Source organism: Meles meles, chromosome 6, assembly GCF_922984935.1.
Source record: "Meles meles chromosome 6, mMelMel3.1 paternal haplotype, whole genome shotgun sequence".
NCBI classification, from domain to species: Eukaryota; Metazoa; Chordata; class Mammalia; order Carnivora; family Mustelidae; genus Meles; species Meles meles.
Window position 1 is genome coordinate 34,301,975 of NC_060071.1, and position 17,289 is coordinate 34,319,263.

Here is a 17,289-nt window from a genome sequence, read left to right on the forward strand (position 1 = left end):
GAGATGGAATCTGGTCTCTGTTAACTGCTCTCTCCCCTACACTATCCTCTTCACCTTGCTGCAAATGATAAGACGCTGAAGGCCCTTCACCACTCAGAGAGTCCTCTCCAGGCGCCACTGGGATTTTGGCAGCCAGCCTACACCATCCCATTTCCCAGCTGGAAAAACTGAGCTCCTTGCTGGCTGGGAGCTGAGTGGAAAGTAAACTTCCCATCTCTAATCCAGACCTGACCTCTCCCTGGGTTGTGTGGTTACCTGGGAAGGGGCACTTTATGCATTTCTTGGACATGTGTACTGAGCATCTATGTGTGCCAGGAACCTAGAGTGGGGGTGCGGGAGGAGACATAAGGAAGGCAGAGGAGAGGAGCCAAGGCTTGAAACTGTGAGCGGATACCATCAGGGTTAGGCGTGGGTAGACTATTCTGGGTGGGGGCACAGGCTTCAGAGGTCACAGGGGCCACTAGGCTGAGGGACTCATGCCGCAGGTGAGGGAGCCACAGACAGGTTTTGGGGAAGAGCAACACCTAGATTTATGCTCTGGATAGGTTACCTGCTGGCTATGTCCTAGACTGGAGGGGGCCAAGAGCGCAGGACGGCCCCATCTGAGTTGTCAGCTCCTGGTCTCTGAGCCAGCTTGCTGAGGGAGCCCCCCACCGAAGGAGCGGAAAGGACCTTCTTCTTGGCCTCCATAAGGCTCTCCCCCATTGTGAAGCAGGGCTCCCCACACAGCCAGAGGAGGGAGAGTGAGATACCTCTAGTCTCCCAAAACTGTCCTCTGGAAGTGGGGGTCCAGCCGCCAGGCCCTTGCCCTTGCCAGCCCTCCCGGATCCCCAGACCACTATTCAGCCATCCCTAGGGTCCACCCTGCCCTGGTGGATTTGCATATCTGAGAGTGAAAAACCTGCTGCAAAGGCTTAACGCCATTGGGGCTGCCAGAGCCCCCCTTTTGTCTGTTTGAATAAGAGCTGGCTAAAGGCTGAAGGATAATTAGTCCCCCGTGGGCACCGCGGTCCCCCCTCCTTGAAGATTTAAAGGCACAGCCCACCTACTCAGCCCCGTTCTCCTCCCCACAGCTCCCCCTCCACTCTGGCCCGGGCCCCTCTCCTGCAGCCCCTCCTGCCGGCCCCCTCCACTTAGTCCTGGTGGGCTGGAGGAGGGGACCTCCGCTGCTGGCAGGAGCCGTTGAATGGGCATTTTATCTGATTAAACTGGGAGTGAACTGGCCCTTCTCTATTATCTTTGGAGCTGATTGGATATTTAACACCAAATGTATTGTGTGTGTGTGTGTGTGTGTGTGTGTGTGTGTGTATGCCTGCGCACGCGCGTGTGCACAGACTGGGCTTTTCTAGTTCATGTCAGGAGGAAATTGGATTGTACTGAAAAGCATTTAATTGGAGCTCAGGAGCCTAACAGAGTCACTGCGCTGGGGGAAGGGCTATTCTGCCCTTAGCCTTGGACAAGCAGGGACCCTGTCTTGGGCCCGGTGTGTTAGAGGGTCCTGCTCTTGCCATACCAGGGCTACCACTTTCCCCACAGCTGAGGACTTGGTAGGGCCAAGGAGCTGCACCAAGCCAGAGCCCAAGCACCCTTCCAGACCACAGCCCTGCAACCTGGAACTCTGGAGTTCCCTCCTATCCCAGGGCCTGTCTTCCTGAGGGCTGCGTGAAAGGTCTCACATGGTCACTGGGCCCTTAAGATATGGGATGGAAACAGCCCGGTTAGAGGTAAAGGGGACGTCTCCTAGGATATGGGGGTCTAGGGGCAGGGGCTGGGAGCTGCTCTCCCCCATGTTGCCAGGATCCAATGCGGAATTGGGGAATTCTTGGAGGTGGTTAATAAGGTGTATTTGCGAAGGAAGAAGAGAATGTAATTGTTTGTTAGCTATGGCTTAATTGATGACTTTTCAGTTATGTGGAGTTCAGATAGATGGTGCTTAGGACCTCTCTGCCTATACTCTTAAAGGTTTGGGGTGGGCCTGGGGAAGAGACCTGCAGCCCCAGAGCTCTGTTTCGGGGTGTTTTACCTGCTGGCAAACTGAGGCAGCCCTCCCACCCAGACAGATGGACTGGGAACGCGGTGAGTTGAGCTCAGCAGGCTGTTGACTTTCGAGTCATGAGGCCTGGCCAAGGCAGCTGCCGGAGCAGGAACAGGGGCCCTCAGACCCCATACCTGTGCTGGACCAATGAGTGTTCCCCCTCAGTCTCGCCCTAGGGTCCTGGAAGGGCTACTGAGTTTCCTGCACTTTCTCTAATCATAAAGTGGGATGATTACTGTCTGTCCTTCATTAGGTTGGTGCAAGGAGGAAATGAGATGATGATGAAAGTTCTGGGAGCAAAGTAAGAGCGCACCAAGGATGGGTGGATATAACTGGTGTTATCAAAAGGGGGGCTAAGCCGGCAGTCTGCAGAAGGAATGGGCCCCACTTCCCAGGTGTCACCCCGGTTCTGTAGTCCCCCTCACCTCACCAGTAGATGCTTTAATACCTCAGCAAATTATGGCCTCATGATCTGGGCTTTATTTACTGAGAGAGCTGTGTCTCTGCCCCACCCACCCAGTGCTTAATTGGGAGCTGAGATGGGCAGTGATAGAGCGTGGTGCCCGCCGACTCCCTACGGAGTGGAACCAGAGGTCATCCTACCTATATCTGCTTTGTTTGCCCGATGAAAGAGGAAATCATCAAGACCAGGCCCCTCATTGCAGAGAGGGGAGGCTGGGGCCGAGAGAGGGGAGGGGTGCTGGTGGGCCAGCTGCTCAGATCAGAGGCAGAGTCAGAACCGGACCCAGGTCTCTAGGTGCCCCTCTCAGCCCATGTGCCCTTGGCTGTTAATTTTCTTCCTCCTCTGGGAGGTGGGGGTGGGGCTCTGCTCCAGTGGGCCCCTCACCCACATCCCTTCTCAGCCCGATCTTTAGGTGCTTGGGGGCAGACCCAGATTTGGCCAACCCTCTGTCCCATCTATTCCTTCAAAAGTTCTCACCTCCACACCCTAAGACTTCCTCATCTCTCACTGCTGGAATACATTTTCCCCATTTTACAGAAAAAGAAACTGAGGTCCTATCTTGAGGACTAGCCTGGAAGGAAGGGATAGCTTGAGGACCCCCCACAATGTCTCTTGGTGAGACCCTAGGCCAACATTGTCCCACCTGGGAGAGAGGTATGGAGGCAGACGGACACACAGACACACAGGTAATCTCAACTCAACAGATTCCTCTTATAGGAACAAGTTCACTAACCTATACTTCTTTTCTACCAACAAATCCAAGATCTGTCACGGCTTTCATGGCAACCACCACTGATGATTGAAATCTGGGGCAGGGTGGGGTAGGGGTTAGGGTTAGGGATGCTTTTCCCTCTGCCCCCATAATCCCTTGAGCAGATTGCACCCCAGTTCTGGTCATCCTCCTGCACAGATCCCCGATGTGTCTTTCCTCCTGAACTGGGGCTTCCTCAGGACAGGGACTTTTGTAGGGAGTTACCTTTTGTCACTGTCTCTGAGCTTGGGGATGTGCTTCCGGAGAAGGGTCAGAGGGGGAGGCCTGGGTGAAGTATGCTGCTCCCCCCTTCCCTGCCCTTTCCTCAGCTTGAAGGGCCCATGAACACCACGACTATTAATATGCCTCCTGCAAAGGGGAGAGGCACCCTCGGTTTCCTCAGCACTGCCATCCACTCTCTTGTTAATTCTCTCCAAAGCCTCAACATTTGGGTACAGGGAGAGTATTCCCTCAACTCAGTGGAAGAGGCAGGCCCAGAGAGGTGGAGTGATTTACCCAAGGTCACACGGTTCTTGAGTGGTGGAGACAGGACTGAACTCTCTATCACCTGCACAGCTGAGAGGGCTCTGCAGGGTGCGGTGACAGGGTGTGACACGGCACCTGCGCAGAAAGCTGGCTGAACGAATGAATGAATGAATGCCTCTGCCAGACTGCAAAGTCAGCATGGGAGACAGAGGCAGCTCGAGGTCCGTGGGGGTGGGGAAGCACTTGACATTTGTTCTCTGTGCCCCCCTTCTTGGCTCCTTAAGCATTCTCCTACTTGGGGCAGCCCTTGGGGCTGGTGCCCCCTTTCCCACCAGTCTCCCCAGGCTGTCTCAGTCCCTTGGCCCCTGCAGACTCCTCCCCAGCTGGGCTGGGGGTCTTTCTCTTCAGACGGACATGTGCCTCCCCTTCCAGATCTGATCCCTAATATCTGTGGGGCCTGGGACAGGGGCATAAGAGAAGAGGCTCTCAGCGTGTGCCACCCTCTCTCCCACCCCCTGCGCCACCCTCCCTCCCACCCCCTGCACCTAGCCAGGCTTCTCCCTGAAAGTACTCCACTCTGGGGTGGCCTGCATGGTTCTCAAGAACAGGCTCAGGTCCATCTGAGCAGGGAATCCTGGGGTGTTGGATACCCAGAAAGTGATCTAGAATTGTGGACCTTGAGCTCTAGGGCACACTTACCCAGCCCCATGGACCCTTGTCCCATGGGGAGAAATGAGTATAGAGGAAGGCCAGGAAGGACCCTCAGAATCGTCTAAGGATGGTACCCCCCATCTTGTCTAATAACCCTGTTGGGGGCCCGCTCCTGGGGCCAAGGTCACTTGCCTCTCTGGTCAAGTTGATCAGGAAGACAGGTCCACTCCAGTGGCTTTCCAGAGCCAGTGGCTTTCCAGAGCTGTGCAGCTCTGGGCTCCCTGCCTGCTCCAGGGACCGAGGGGGGGGTGGTATGCCCTCAAGTGTGTGAGTATGTGGAGTGGGGGAGGGCGGCTGGCCTGTGGGGGGCCTTGCTCAGCGCTCACATACACCAAGACACAATAAATCGACAAACACTTAATCTCTCTGCAAATTGAAACGGAGCCGTAAATATCTGCCGCATCCCAGCCGCTGAGTTATGAGTCTTGTTTATTAATCTCTTTAGTCCCAGGTGATGGATGGGGGAGGAGAATGGCCCACCAGAGACTTGGAGGGTGGGGGCAAGGAGGGGAGAGGAGTGGGCCAGGGGTCTGGGGACGGCCCATCTGGAGACAGGGTCAGAGGGCGGATGTCTGTAGGACTCGCGCTTCCCCCAACCCCTGCTTCCCCCTCAATCTCGAAGGACCCATGAGCTCTGTGACCAGTCCTAAGCCTCGCACACAGTGGAGAGCCCTTAGGTTTCCAGCACAGGGCCATCTGCTCTTGTTAATCCTCCTTGTGGCCTTAGGAGGGGCATAGGGGAGAGCATTCCCTCCACTTAACAATGAGGAGAGAGACCCAGAGAGGTGGCGTGACTTTTCCAAGGTCACACAGCTCTTGAGTGGTGGAGACCGAAGTCTGCTAGGGCTTCACAAGAGAAGGGGAGGAAGGGTCGTGGGGGGTTTGGAGAACAGGGCACCTGATGAGGGTCTCCTTATTGCATCTTTCCTACCTTTCTCCCCTCCCTCCCTTCCTCAAACACTTGTGAGCTTGCCCTCTTTCTCTCTCTCCGTATGTGTAAGAACTGGTGGAAGAAGAGAAGGACCGAGTCAGGAGCGGTTGAGGGGCTCAGCGAGTCCGGTAGCTAGCTGTGACAGGGACATACTCCAAGATCTGTGTTTAGGATGGCCCCTCCCCCTAGTGCCAGCCCCTGGGCTCAGAGCTGGGAGGCTGCAGGAGTTCAGGGGACGAGCTGGGGAGGGCTGGTGTGGGTGAGTGTGGTCAGGTGCTTATGTGATGAGCATATGTCCGTTCTTGGGCCTCTGGCCAGATGGAAGGACAGGGGGGCTTGCAGAGGTGATGGGACAGAAGACAGAAGGCAGACCTGGCAAACGGGAGGCTGCGGGCACTGGGCAGTGGAGCAGGGGACTACGGACGCTGAGGGGCTATAGCGAGAGGAATAAGGTGACAGCCATGTTCCAGGAATGTGTCTGGTGGTTTGTGTGGGGAGGCCGGGACAGGACACTGAGTCAGGTGCTTCTGGTTGGAGGCTCTTGAGGTAAGTTCTCTCTCCCTGTCTCACTCTGATTTTCCTGTTTTCTCTGGCCCTTGTGGTCCCAAGTATCAGGACCCCCTGGTGGGGACCACTCTCCCAGGTTGGAGTTAGTGTCCCTGTGGCTCGTGGGGGCTAACCCCAGGGTCCTGGACTTTGGGACCCCATCATCCCAGATGGCCATTCCTGCAAGTCGCCAGGTTGCAAGCAGGACCTGTCACCTGCCACCAGGTGGTGCCTGGGGAGCGGGGCCTGCCCTGAGCTGCTCAGCTTCACCAGCCCGTGGACCTCATCCCGGGCAGGGGCGTGAGGGCAGGACCAAGGCTCTGGTCACAGCAGGATATCTGCTCCAACTTCCTCGGCTGACAGAGGAAGGAACTGGGGCCCAGAGACGGAAAGGGAGTTCAAGGTCACTACAGAGAGGTGGTGAGAGCAGGGGCCGGTGTGGAGCAGGGCTGGGTGGGAAGAGGGTGTGTGCCGGGTGGCTGAGGGTTGTGGCAACACCAAGGGAGCAGGGCTGGAGAGGGGAGGGCCCACGCCACGCAGGGAGACCCTCCTCCTAGTTTGCCTGAGTCTGTCTCAGGTTTACCACTGCAAGTCCCCACGGCTCAGAGACCCCTTGGTCGTGGGCAAACAGGGATGGCTGGGGACCCTTGGGCCCTCCAGGCAGGGACCAGGACTATACTCCCAGGAATGTCTGCGACACCACCCGTCCCCCGCCCCTTTATGAAGCCCCTCCTTGGTTCCATCTAGCCCTACAGGGCAGTTAGAGCAGGGTAAGCAGCTCTCCTGTGTTATGAAGCTCAGGGACACGGTGCTCAGAACCATCCTGGGAAGGTGAAACAGAGCCAGTCCCTCTCCACCTGCCTGGGGGGTGGGGTGGGGTGGGGGGGTCCCTGGGCTGGGAGGCCTGCCCTCTGGGGGTCCCAACCCCACCTTGCTACTGTGCGATCTGAGAGGGGTCAGTTCCCCGGGCCTTCCTTCTTCTCCTCGCCCATGAAATGCGGCCCTCTTTCTTGGGGAAACGGCATCTGGAGGAGCTGAATTCAACCCACCACCCTTAGGAGAGGTTAAGGGGTGGTGCGAGGGGGAAGTGGAGTTAAAGAAATGCGGATCAAGGGATCATTCTGGGGTCTGGCAGACTTAAGAAAGGGAGAGAGAGGAAAGCTGTGCTGGGGGGGGGGCAGGCATGTGGGGACAAGGAAGGGGAGAGATGGATGGGGGGAAAGGCTTTCAAAGAGAGAATGAAAGAAATGAGTTATTCCAGTGTGGGGAGGTTGGAAAAACTCCACTGAATCTTTAAACAACCCTTGTCAATTATTCATCTGCTGGTATGAGGGCCTCTGGTCTGCCACAAATCTCCTCTGAGCATGGGAGGGAAAGAAGGAGGGAGGGAGGGAGGGAAACAGAGGGAGTCAGAGAGAGAGAGAAAGCCAGAGACTTAGAAAAATTGAGAAAACCAAAGAAAGGCAGAAGCAGGGAGAGGCATACATGGGGGGTGGGGAGAGAGAGACACAGAAAGAGAGAGAGAGAGAGAGGGAGAGAGAGAGGGAAAACAAGGCGTGGTGAATGGAGGGAGGGAGCCAGAGAGAAGAGGACGAAGATCCTGTTCTGGAATTTCTGCACTACAAACAACACTGAATGCACAAGTCTTGAATAGTACTTCTGCCTCCTCCAGGAAGGCTTCCTTGCTCCTCTCTCTCTACTGAGGGCTCACTAGGTATTCCCAGCAACACAGGGTGAGCGTGACACTTCAGAAGATAAATGGTCTGGGCCAGGCCCTTTTGCCATTTATCCCTTGCCAAATATTTCCTGCGTGCCGTTCTATGTCGCTCTGTTACTTCCTGGAGTGTGGCTTGCTCCTGCCGGCTAAGAACCTCCAGGGCTCAGGGCCTTGGCCTCTTCCTCCCTCACCCTCCCCCCCTGCACAGCTGGACACAGCACTGGGCACCTGGCCGGGGTGGGGGTGGGGTTCTGGTTTTCGGGAAGGCTGGAAGAATTGCTAAGGTCGCCGGCTGCTGCCAGGGAGCAGGCAGGGTTGGGGGGTGGTGCGGAATCCTGGCCCAGGGCAGGTGGTTTATAAGTTCTCTGTGAATGGAACCAGCCCCTCATCTTCCCCACTCTTGAAGTTGCTTGGCTCAGCGTGAGGCGGGCTTGGGGAGGGGGTGGGGTCTGGGGGTGAAGGGCAATGCTTACAAGTTGTTTAATGTTTGGGAGTTACCAAGTTCAAGAGGACTCTTCATGTCGCACTCTTCACACTCAAAAGCCCACGTCTTCCAAAAATGCCTTCCTGGGCTGTTCAGAAGGGAAGTGGAGGCTTCCTCCAGCCCTGCCAAGCCCTGCCAAGCCCTGCACCTGACCCAAGGCCACGGCGTGGGAATCCCGGTCTCAGGGAACCCACTCAGGACAGGAGCTTTGCACCACGTGGACAAAGTGGCACCTGAAAGGCGTGTGTTAAAACCAGTCCGAGATGGATTGCTGCTGGGTGTGAAGGCGGACCCAAGGGTACACTAGGGAAAGGGAGACTGCTGGGGCTTGTTGGGGCTATGGGGCTGAGACTGGCAGGCCCTGGGGCAGCGGGGAGCCTCTGCGGCCTCCAGGCAGAGAGGGCACAGACCCCTCGTCCCCTCCACTCCCTTCTCCTTTCCCAAGGTGCTCCTTCCTCCAGAAATTGTTCCATTTCCTCTTAAGCCAGAGCAGGCTCTGGAGGGACTCAGAAGTAAAACTGTTTCTCTGGCTCTGGGGACCATGCTCCTAGACAGACACACTCCAGGAATCCGGAGCTGCTGAGAGGCTAACAGCCTGAACACACAGGCGGAGAGAGGAGGGAGGCAGGTCATCGCTGGCTCGCCACTCAACCACCGTCATGTCACCGGGGACCCACTGCCACTTCCCCCCAGCCTCCCAGGAGCCACCCACCGTGATGGTGCCTGGAGCCGCTGCCACCCAGATGTGTTCCAGGGCTGCTCGAGTCTCTTCTCTTATTCTGTGACTCTGTCTGTGGCTTGCACACTACACGTATGTTCACGCCCATGGTCCGTGTTTGCGTGTCCTATCGTCCAGTGCTGGGGGAGAGCGTGTATGGCTGGACTCCTCTATTGTTCTGTAACTACAGTCTGCTGCTCCCTGGCAGCATTCTAGTGCTTGTCACTTTGTCTCCTGTTTGCGTGAGCTTGTCGATTGCTATGTAATTTTGTGCGGTTGCTATGGAACAGTGACCCATAGCTACACAGCTACCTGTGATTTCATTGAACTGCCCATTGTTGATACCCACCCACGTTCTCTTGCTTGGGACGGGGGTCTGCTGGCCATGTGGGTGTCTGGGTCCTGCCCCGGTCCTTGCAGGCTCTGGCAAGCGGGTAGGAGCTGGAGCTGGGGGCTGGGTCTCCAGGACCAAACTAGGGCACAGAATCAGAAGTGGGAAAAGCCAGATGGTAAATCTGAGCCAAGGGAGAAAGAGAGAGAGAGAGAGAGACACACACACACACACACCGAGTGAGAGAGAGGGAGGGAGGGAGGGAGGAAGGGACAAATGATGGGACTGAAGGCAGGGTTGGGAGGGAAAACGGAGTGGAACCAAGAGTCAGGCAGCAGGAGGGGATGGGCTGGGTCTGACACAGGCTGTGAGGGGCAAGGGAGAAGGGCAGTCCCGGTGTACTGAACACAGCATGGGCGTCTGACGGACCCAGTGGAGTCAGGTTGGCCGAACAGTGCAGGGATGGGCATACAGGGCTCTGCAGCTACCTGTTTTCATCTGGTTATGAGCAAGGCAGCATGGGACAGTGGCATCAGGAGGCCTTGGGCAGGGTCACCCCACCTCGAGGCCTCCTCATTGCCATCCTTCATCAAATTAGGAGATTGGACTAGACGCCCTCTAAGGTTCTTTCTGATGGCCTTGCTGTCCAGCCAGGCGTTCCATCACACGGCCCAGTATTTACCACCATCTTGCCAGGTGCACAGCAAGGGGGAGGGTAGAGGGACCAGCCCACCAAAGGGAGTGCTGGAAGATTTCCAGAAGGGGCACACTTCCCTGTACACATGTGCCCAACTCACAGCCACCCTGATAGGCTGTGGGTATAGGGGAGTCCTAAGCCTCCTTGTACGTGCTCAGAACCTTCCAGAATCTTGTCTTAGTGCCCTTACAGCGACTTTTTTCTTGTCCTCCCCTCTGTGACTCACAATGGTTATTTGGCCTCTTGCTCAAGAACAGTCCCTGCTCTTGGCGCCCCTGAGCAGGCCAGTGCCATCTCTTACATTTGAATGCTGAAGAGAGGACAGAGACTGGCCACAGGCACTAGTCATGCTGCCAAAGTCTCCAAAGACAAGGTCTCCATATTTATTTTCAACCCGGTTGAGAGCCGAGCTGGCAGGTGAGCCCTGAATGCTGCTTTCCCAAGGGGCAGAAGTGAGAGAAGGGAGTGTCAGAAGGTGGCCCACGGGTGTTCTGGCTCCTGTGCCAGGGTGGGCAGGGGCAGTCCCTGTGGGAGCATCCGGGCACACCCAGCAGAGAGCAACCCTTCCTAATCATCAGACGGGACGTGTTCCAGAAAGGTGCAGAAGTGCCAGGGGAAGATGAGGAGGTTGTCGGTGGAGAGGGGCAGGTCCTGAGAGGGGGAGTCCCAGGGCTTCCCCAGGGGACGGTGGCCTTGGCTGGGGCCTTTCCTCAGGATCTTTCTGATCAGAGTTCCCCATGGGATCTGCTGTGGAGGAAGGGAGGAAGCCATACATGAATCCACCCGTGGTACCCCAAGTGGCGACTTCGACTGGGTAGTCTTTTGGTGGCCTGCTCTATACCTCTCTGCATTAAGGGACCAGAAGTCAGCACTGACCCCTCACCAAAGTAAGCCACCACTTTGGCCAACTTCACCAACCCTTTCCCAGTATCTGATCAACTGCAAATTTCATGACCAAGGACGCAGACCCTGTGACCAAAGATGGTGTCCTCTTCTCTTTGAGCCCCAAACTCCTCTTCAAGAAGTTAGAACTAATGACTCAGAGGGGCATCCCCTTACCCGGAGGACATGCCCCTGAGAAAGTTCTGGGCTGATCCCTGCTTAAGTCAATGGACCCCTGTCTTAACAAGTGTTCCAAGGGTTTCCTTGGAAGGAAATTGAATGGGAGTTCCATTCAAAAGGTGAAGAAACTCTGTAAAATGAAGAATCCACACCTTCCACCAGGTTATCTTGGGGGTAAGTCACATACAGAGGGTTCCTGAAGGGAGGTCTCCTTGCCACTAGAGGAGTGAACCAGGTGACAGTCAAAGCCCTTCCCTGTGACCCCTATCACCGCTCTGGCCCTCCCAGCACTGGGTGGAGACACTCACCATTTCATGGGACATCTTGGGTACCTGAGGCTCTATGTCCGTTTCCTGAGAGGCAGATGGGCTGGAGTCCATACTAGAGCTCACCGTGGCCTTGGACCAGGACTCACGGATGGTACCCAGCTTCTCATCTAAGATCTTGGGGTCCAGGATGGGCAGAACCTGGCTGCTGTTTGGAGTCAAAAAGTCTTCTGGCTTCTGGGAAGAGAAGGTGCAAAGAAATTTCTGTCTTTCTACCACAGATGTCCTTTCTAGATGTCCCCCCAACTCCCAAGCCTCTCCTCTTCGTAGCTCAGGAGGTCCGGCATGCCTGGCCCCTGTCTACCACCTGCCCCCTCACTCCCTGGGGCCTTACCACACTGTCCTTGGTATTCCTCCTAGGAGCGAACCTCTCCTGCCTCAAGGCCTTTCCCTCTGCTGTGCTCTCTGCCCAGATAGACTCATGGGTCTTTCCATGGCTGTCCTCTTCTCATCATTCAGATTTCTGCCCAGACATATTCTTCCCAGAGAGGCTCTGGCCTTCAAGAGAGAGGCCCACCCTCTCTAAAGTCACCTCTTCTCTAATATATGCTCTATTCACATTATCGCTTTTTACTGTTCATAGTACTTAACTCTACCAGAAAGTTAAACTTGAAAAAACTGATTTTTGCTTGTTTACTGTGTGCTTCCCTCTCATCCCCACACTAAAATGTAAGTGACATGTCAGCAGAGACTTTGTTTATCCCCAGTGTCTGCCTCATTGTATGTGCTCGGTAACTATTTGTCGCAGGAATAACCCAACTGTGCCATCCAGGCCTCTCACATTTGGTGCAGGAACATCATCCTTGAACATCGCCATTCTCCTCTGACACCCTTTGCTGGGAAGATTTCTTTTCCATTCCACGTCTGCCTTTAGCTTCCCACCTATCACCTGTTAAACAGTCTCCTCCCTCTCCGCTCTGCTGGACCTCCCCCCTGTCCTTCCAGGTTATTTTTCCTCTCCCATTCTCCCCTTGGCATGACTGCAGCTCTCACCTCTGCCAATCTAGAGCTCAACCTCACTCAGATACCAGCATCTCCAGGAAATCTCGATTTCCCCCACCCACACTTGCTCAAAGCTTTTCTGGGATCTTCCAGCCCAGCAGCTGACTCTCTCTGTTCTCACACTGTTGTCTAATCCTAAGCTCAATTGCCATTTCTTTTTTCTGCCCAAATTTTATGTTTCCTGGGCTTAGGGACATGTGTGATGCTCCCTCAGAGGAGAGATTAGTCTAAAACTCTCTTGGAAACCCATGGTTAGCCCTAACACGTGTATGTTGTTCAAAGGCTGTAGGGACCTCCAGGATGACCCGCTTCTCCCCTATATCAGTTGTTGGAATTCTGTCTTGGCCACATAGCGGATAAACATGCCACCATCTGTGCTAGAAGTAAATAGAACAACGGGCACAGTGCCAACCAGCACAGGATATGCTCGGGGTTAGAGGTGCCTGAATGTCTGACCCTGAACAAACAGAGGAAGAACAAGCACGGGCGGGCCTCCCTTAAAGTGACACTCTTTCTATAAAAACCCACACATACGAACCGGATGAATCAGGATAAGGACCCTTCACTTTACCACTTGGCTCCTTCCCATAATGATTCCTTTATTCCCTTTTCGTGATAAAATTTTGTCTGCAGAAGTTCCTAGGGGTACCTAGGTGGCTCAGTCAGTTAAGCGTCGGACTCTTGGTTTCGGCTCAGGTCATGATCTCAGGGTCGTGAGATGGAGCCCCGCGTTGGGCTGCAGGCTAGGTAGGGAGTCTGCTTGAGATTCTCTCCCTTTCCCTGTTTCCCTCCTCCCCCTGCTCTCTCTCTCTCTCTCTAATAAAAGAAGTAAATTAAAAAAATAAAATTTGGTATGCAGAAATTCATTAACATTAAGTTTTTTTCAGGCTTGTGTCGGTAGAGTGAGTAATGGTCATGCAAGGACAGAAGAATCCAGTCCAGTCTGCCTCATCTCCCACCTACCCTGTCAGATGGGTGCAAGGACAGATAATTCCAAAGAGAAAGCAATATACGAAGATTTTTGGAATGATAAGAGTGAAGCATTGGTGACCTTGAGGCTGATCTGGGCACTTACTGTACTTCATAACCAAAACTCCTGGGCCTGTTTTGTCCCTGGACTTTAGGCCTGGCTATCTCTCTCACCTGCCTCTCCCAGTGGCTATGGGTTAGGGAGGATGAGAGTCATTGTGAATCTCCCCACTGAACACCCCAGTGCCTCTGTATACCATTTGAATCAGATGCTTTGGGGTTGTTTTGTTGTCTCTGCACTTTCAGATGTGTGGGTAGATGGATACAGGACAGAATAAAGGAAAGAACAGCTAGCCAGGGCAAAGATGATCTCCCCATTGACCAGCTGGCCCCTGGGACTGGGGTAAGATGCTGATTCAGGACCTGTAATGACATCTCTCCTCATTTCCAGGCAGAAAGCCAATCTCGCTGCCCTGAATTTCATAGACTGCCATCTAATCCAGTTAGGGGAGGAAGTGGAAGTAATGAAATCAAGGGAGAGATCTCCAGAGGTGCCCCATCAGCTCTGAAAGCGGGGACACACTGCAAAGGGAGTCTCTTCCCCCATTGCCTGTCTCCCTCACATCTACCCTGTATGGACCAAGCACCAGCTGTGTAAACTCAGTGACCCAGAGCTGACATGTACTGGACCCCTGATCAAAGCTGGGTACTTATCAGGTACTTAAAATATTTTTTTTTTTTCCAAAAGACAGACAGACTGTCACATGTGGTGCTTCATTTAGAGGTGTCTGGAGTCTTGGAAGCTTGGCTAGCCTATGTTCCTCTATGACTGAACCCTGAGAGCTTATTGGGAAGTGCTAGCTGGGCAGGGCAGCTACTATACACCCTTGATAGAAGAACAGTCTTCCTCCATCTAGAGAGCACAGCTTTGGGAGGGATGCATGTGGAGTGGTGAGGGAGGAAGGGGACACCTGCCTAGCCAGCCAGGTCAGCTGAACCAATCCTGATGATCACTGGAGTGACAGATGTTGCAGCCAGATCATCCTCACATCCACTCACCAGGTACTTTTATGTGGATTCTGAAATTTATTATAATTAATTTTTCATCACAAAGATAAAATTAAAATGACACTGACCCCTCAGTCCAGACCAGAGACTTCACCTTGTCAGTCTCTGGTAGGCAGGTTGTGGGGGAGGATGTTCTCAGGAGGAGGGAAGGAAAGATAGGTTGTGGATGGCAACTCTTCTGCCCTTCCTATCCGCAGGTACTCTTCCTGCGGCCCCTGCCAGACTGAGAGGATCTACTCTGCTCTGCCCTCTCCATGGCTGGCACATTATCCCACAGCTGCTTCACACTAGTACCCTCCACCTCCCACACCCATCCTTGCAGGACTCCTGCCCACTATTCTAATCAGCTGCTCTAATCAACTTTGCCAGGATCCGTCTTGGTCTGGGAGTTGGGGCAAGCGAGCGGGTGACTTTTACAGAATAATCTTTAGATTCCCAAATGGTAGAAGCCCCAAAGGGAAGAACAGTGTTCAGAGGCAGTGGCTCTTGTCATATGAGGTAAGTGGCAGCAGGAGGTTCCCAATACCCTACACAGTGCCTCATTTCTCCTTAACACTGCCTACTCAGACTGCTCAGCTTCAGTCTGCTCACGTTGTGGGGAAGCAATTGTCCCTCTTGTCCTTGCTTCTCATGGGAAAGGAGCTTGTCTGGAGCTTAGGAGGGGGCCAGGCTGCTCGAAATGGTGGGCGGTCAGGGTGGAGGATGGCAGAGGGGAATAATGCTAAAATGAGGATGAGGAGAGGGTAGGGCCTTAGGGACTAACTCCTCCCTATTTAAGCCCAGGCTTACCTAGCTCTCCTCTTCTTCCAGGTGGGGGGTGGAGGCTGCTAGCCCACCCCGCATGCCTAGTTATTTGCTTTTCTATTTGGCAGGCCTTGCCCTGCTGGCTGAGGCAGCTTGGGGCTGATAAGTGGCCCCTCATTCTGGTTCCGTGGCTACAGCATGTCCTGCTTTATTAGGGCTATAATTGGAGACCTACTTTGAAAGCTCAAAGCAATGCATAGCCATGTACTGGTTCAGACTCGCTGCGCAGCCCACCACTCCTTGTGCTGCTGCAGCTGCCCCATACCACGTGAGTGTCATGGTGGAGAGAAGACTCCCCTTCCTCATGCCTCTCAGCCCTGGCTGTTGCCAGCAGAGGAGGGTCTGTTGAGACAGACCAGGCCAATAGCATCACAGGCTCGAGGCTTCTTGGGTCACCTGTTTCCTCCTCCTCCCCTAACATCTTCTGCCTCCCTTCTACCCACTCCATCCCCTAGATCCCTCATCATGCAAAATGCAACAGTTCCAGCCTGCCCTGGCAATTACAGGCGAGCCAGGATGCAGCTGCTGTCCTTGGTGCTGAAAGCGCCCGCCTTCTGGCCTGCCTGCCTCTCGCCCCGCCCTGAGCCTTCTAGCTGGAGCGCACATGCTCTTAATTCAATTAGCTGGCCCTGAACCCTCCCCAGGGAACCTGAAGCGGAAACTGACAAATTCTGTTTAACAAAGACATTTGTCCCCCGCCCCGCCGGCCTTGGGCTCTGCCCGCCTGTATCCCGCTCATTAGGTATCTAACAAAGTGCGTCCCAAGAAATCTGCTTTCAATCGCTAGTAATTCAGGAGGCCTGATGCAATTTTCTCCCTGATAAGGGTGTCTCTCCCGCTGGCAAGCACCATAATGAGCCCTGTGCAGCAGCTCCCTGATCAGTTACTGCTTTGTCATTTCCTGTGGCCCCAGTTGTAGGTTCTTATCTCTTCAGCTGAAGGTTAGGCTTGGAAAACCCGGCCCTCCAAGAGGGCTTACTGCATCCCATGCATATCACAAGCCTCATTATTGGCATCCTGCACCGTCTTGCAGCTGCACTGGGGTCTGAAGCTCTGAGTCTCTGCCAGCAAAGAAGGGTCTGAGTGTTAATCCTCATTGGGGCCATAATTCATTCTCCAGAAAATGGTTTTCAGGAGGTTAATCTAAAAGCAAGTTGCGGGATCAGGGGAGGGGTGCCAGTGATAAGGATATTTAACAATTCTGGCAAGGACTTGAGTATTAAATAGAGCCCTGCCCACAGCTCACTGGACATTCTGTGGGCTCATTATTGTTAGTTTGGAATCTGGGCTCTCTGCATTTCATCTTTCCCATTGGGTCTGCCCATTTACCCCTTGAGAAAGCTTTCCAACATAAAGATCAGATCACATCTTACTGCTGCCCAAAGATCTTCCTTAGCTTCGAATCACTGCGAAACACCAGTAAAGTCTAAACCCTGCATCCTGGCATACAGGCCCTCCATGGTGTAGGCTAAGTCTCCAGTCTCACTGCCCACAACAGCCACCATATGTCCCACATGCTTCAGATACCGTCATGCCTCCGTGCCTTTGCACCTGTGATTCCTTCTGCCTGAATCACTCTTGCTTTGCCAATTTTTAAGCCATTCTTTGAGGCAGAGTTTAAACCATTCTTCTCTGTGACTCTTCCCCTGACCTTTGTATGCTCAATGCACTTCAGCCAGAACTTAGTAAGATGGGTGGTAATGATCTGTCAGGGTGCTTACTGTTGGCACAGGTTAGGGATCCAAAGAAAGGCTAATGACTTCATGCCTGAATGACGTTGGGTGGAGCTGGGATGCATCTGGTTTGGCTATGGTAGTGTGGCTTTGAGATGGGGAAAACCCAAGAGCAGCCCCCACTTTCTGAATAATTTTGTCTGGAAGTTTTGCCCTCTTTTCTCCCCTCCCCCTTCTTCAATCCACCAGTCGTGCATTGGGCTCACAGGAGAGCAGAGCAGGCCAGGGTGGGCCAAGACATCCAGCTTCCTTAGCCATCTCTGTATCCTGACTCAAAACATTCCATCTCTGGCTGGGAGTCACAGGCTCACATTCTCAAGGCAGCAGAGTCCTGCGGTGGGTGAGGCATCTGGAATGAGCCTGCGGTATGGCTCCTGGTCCAGCCCTGCCCACTCACAGGGCAGGAAGCAGGTCTTCGCTTCTCCTCCACAGCTTAAGGCAGGGTACACTGGGGA

At 54.2% G+C, this 17,289-nt stretch overlaps 1 protein-coding gene across 1 annotated transcript in view; it reads right to left on the minus strand.

Annotated features, from left to right (window-relative positions):
* The window catches only part of CCDC33 (coiled-coil domain containing 33), a 101,284-nt gene that overhangs the window by 26,693 nt on the left and 57,302 nt on the right, over positions 1–17,289 (minus strand). The window contains exon 13 of the mRNA XM_046007110.1: positions 11,241–11,435. Coding sequence (XP_045863066.1) covers positions 11,241–11,435 — 195 coding nt within the window. The remainder of the gene's footprint in view (positions 1–11,240; positions 11,436–17,289) is intronic.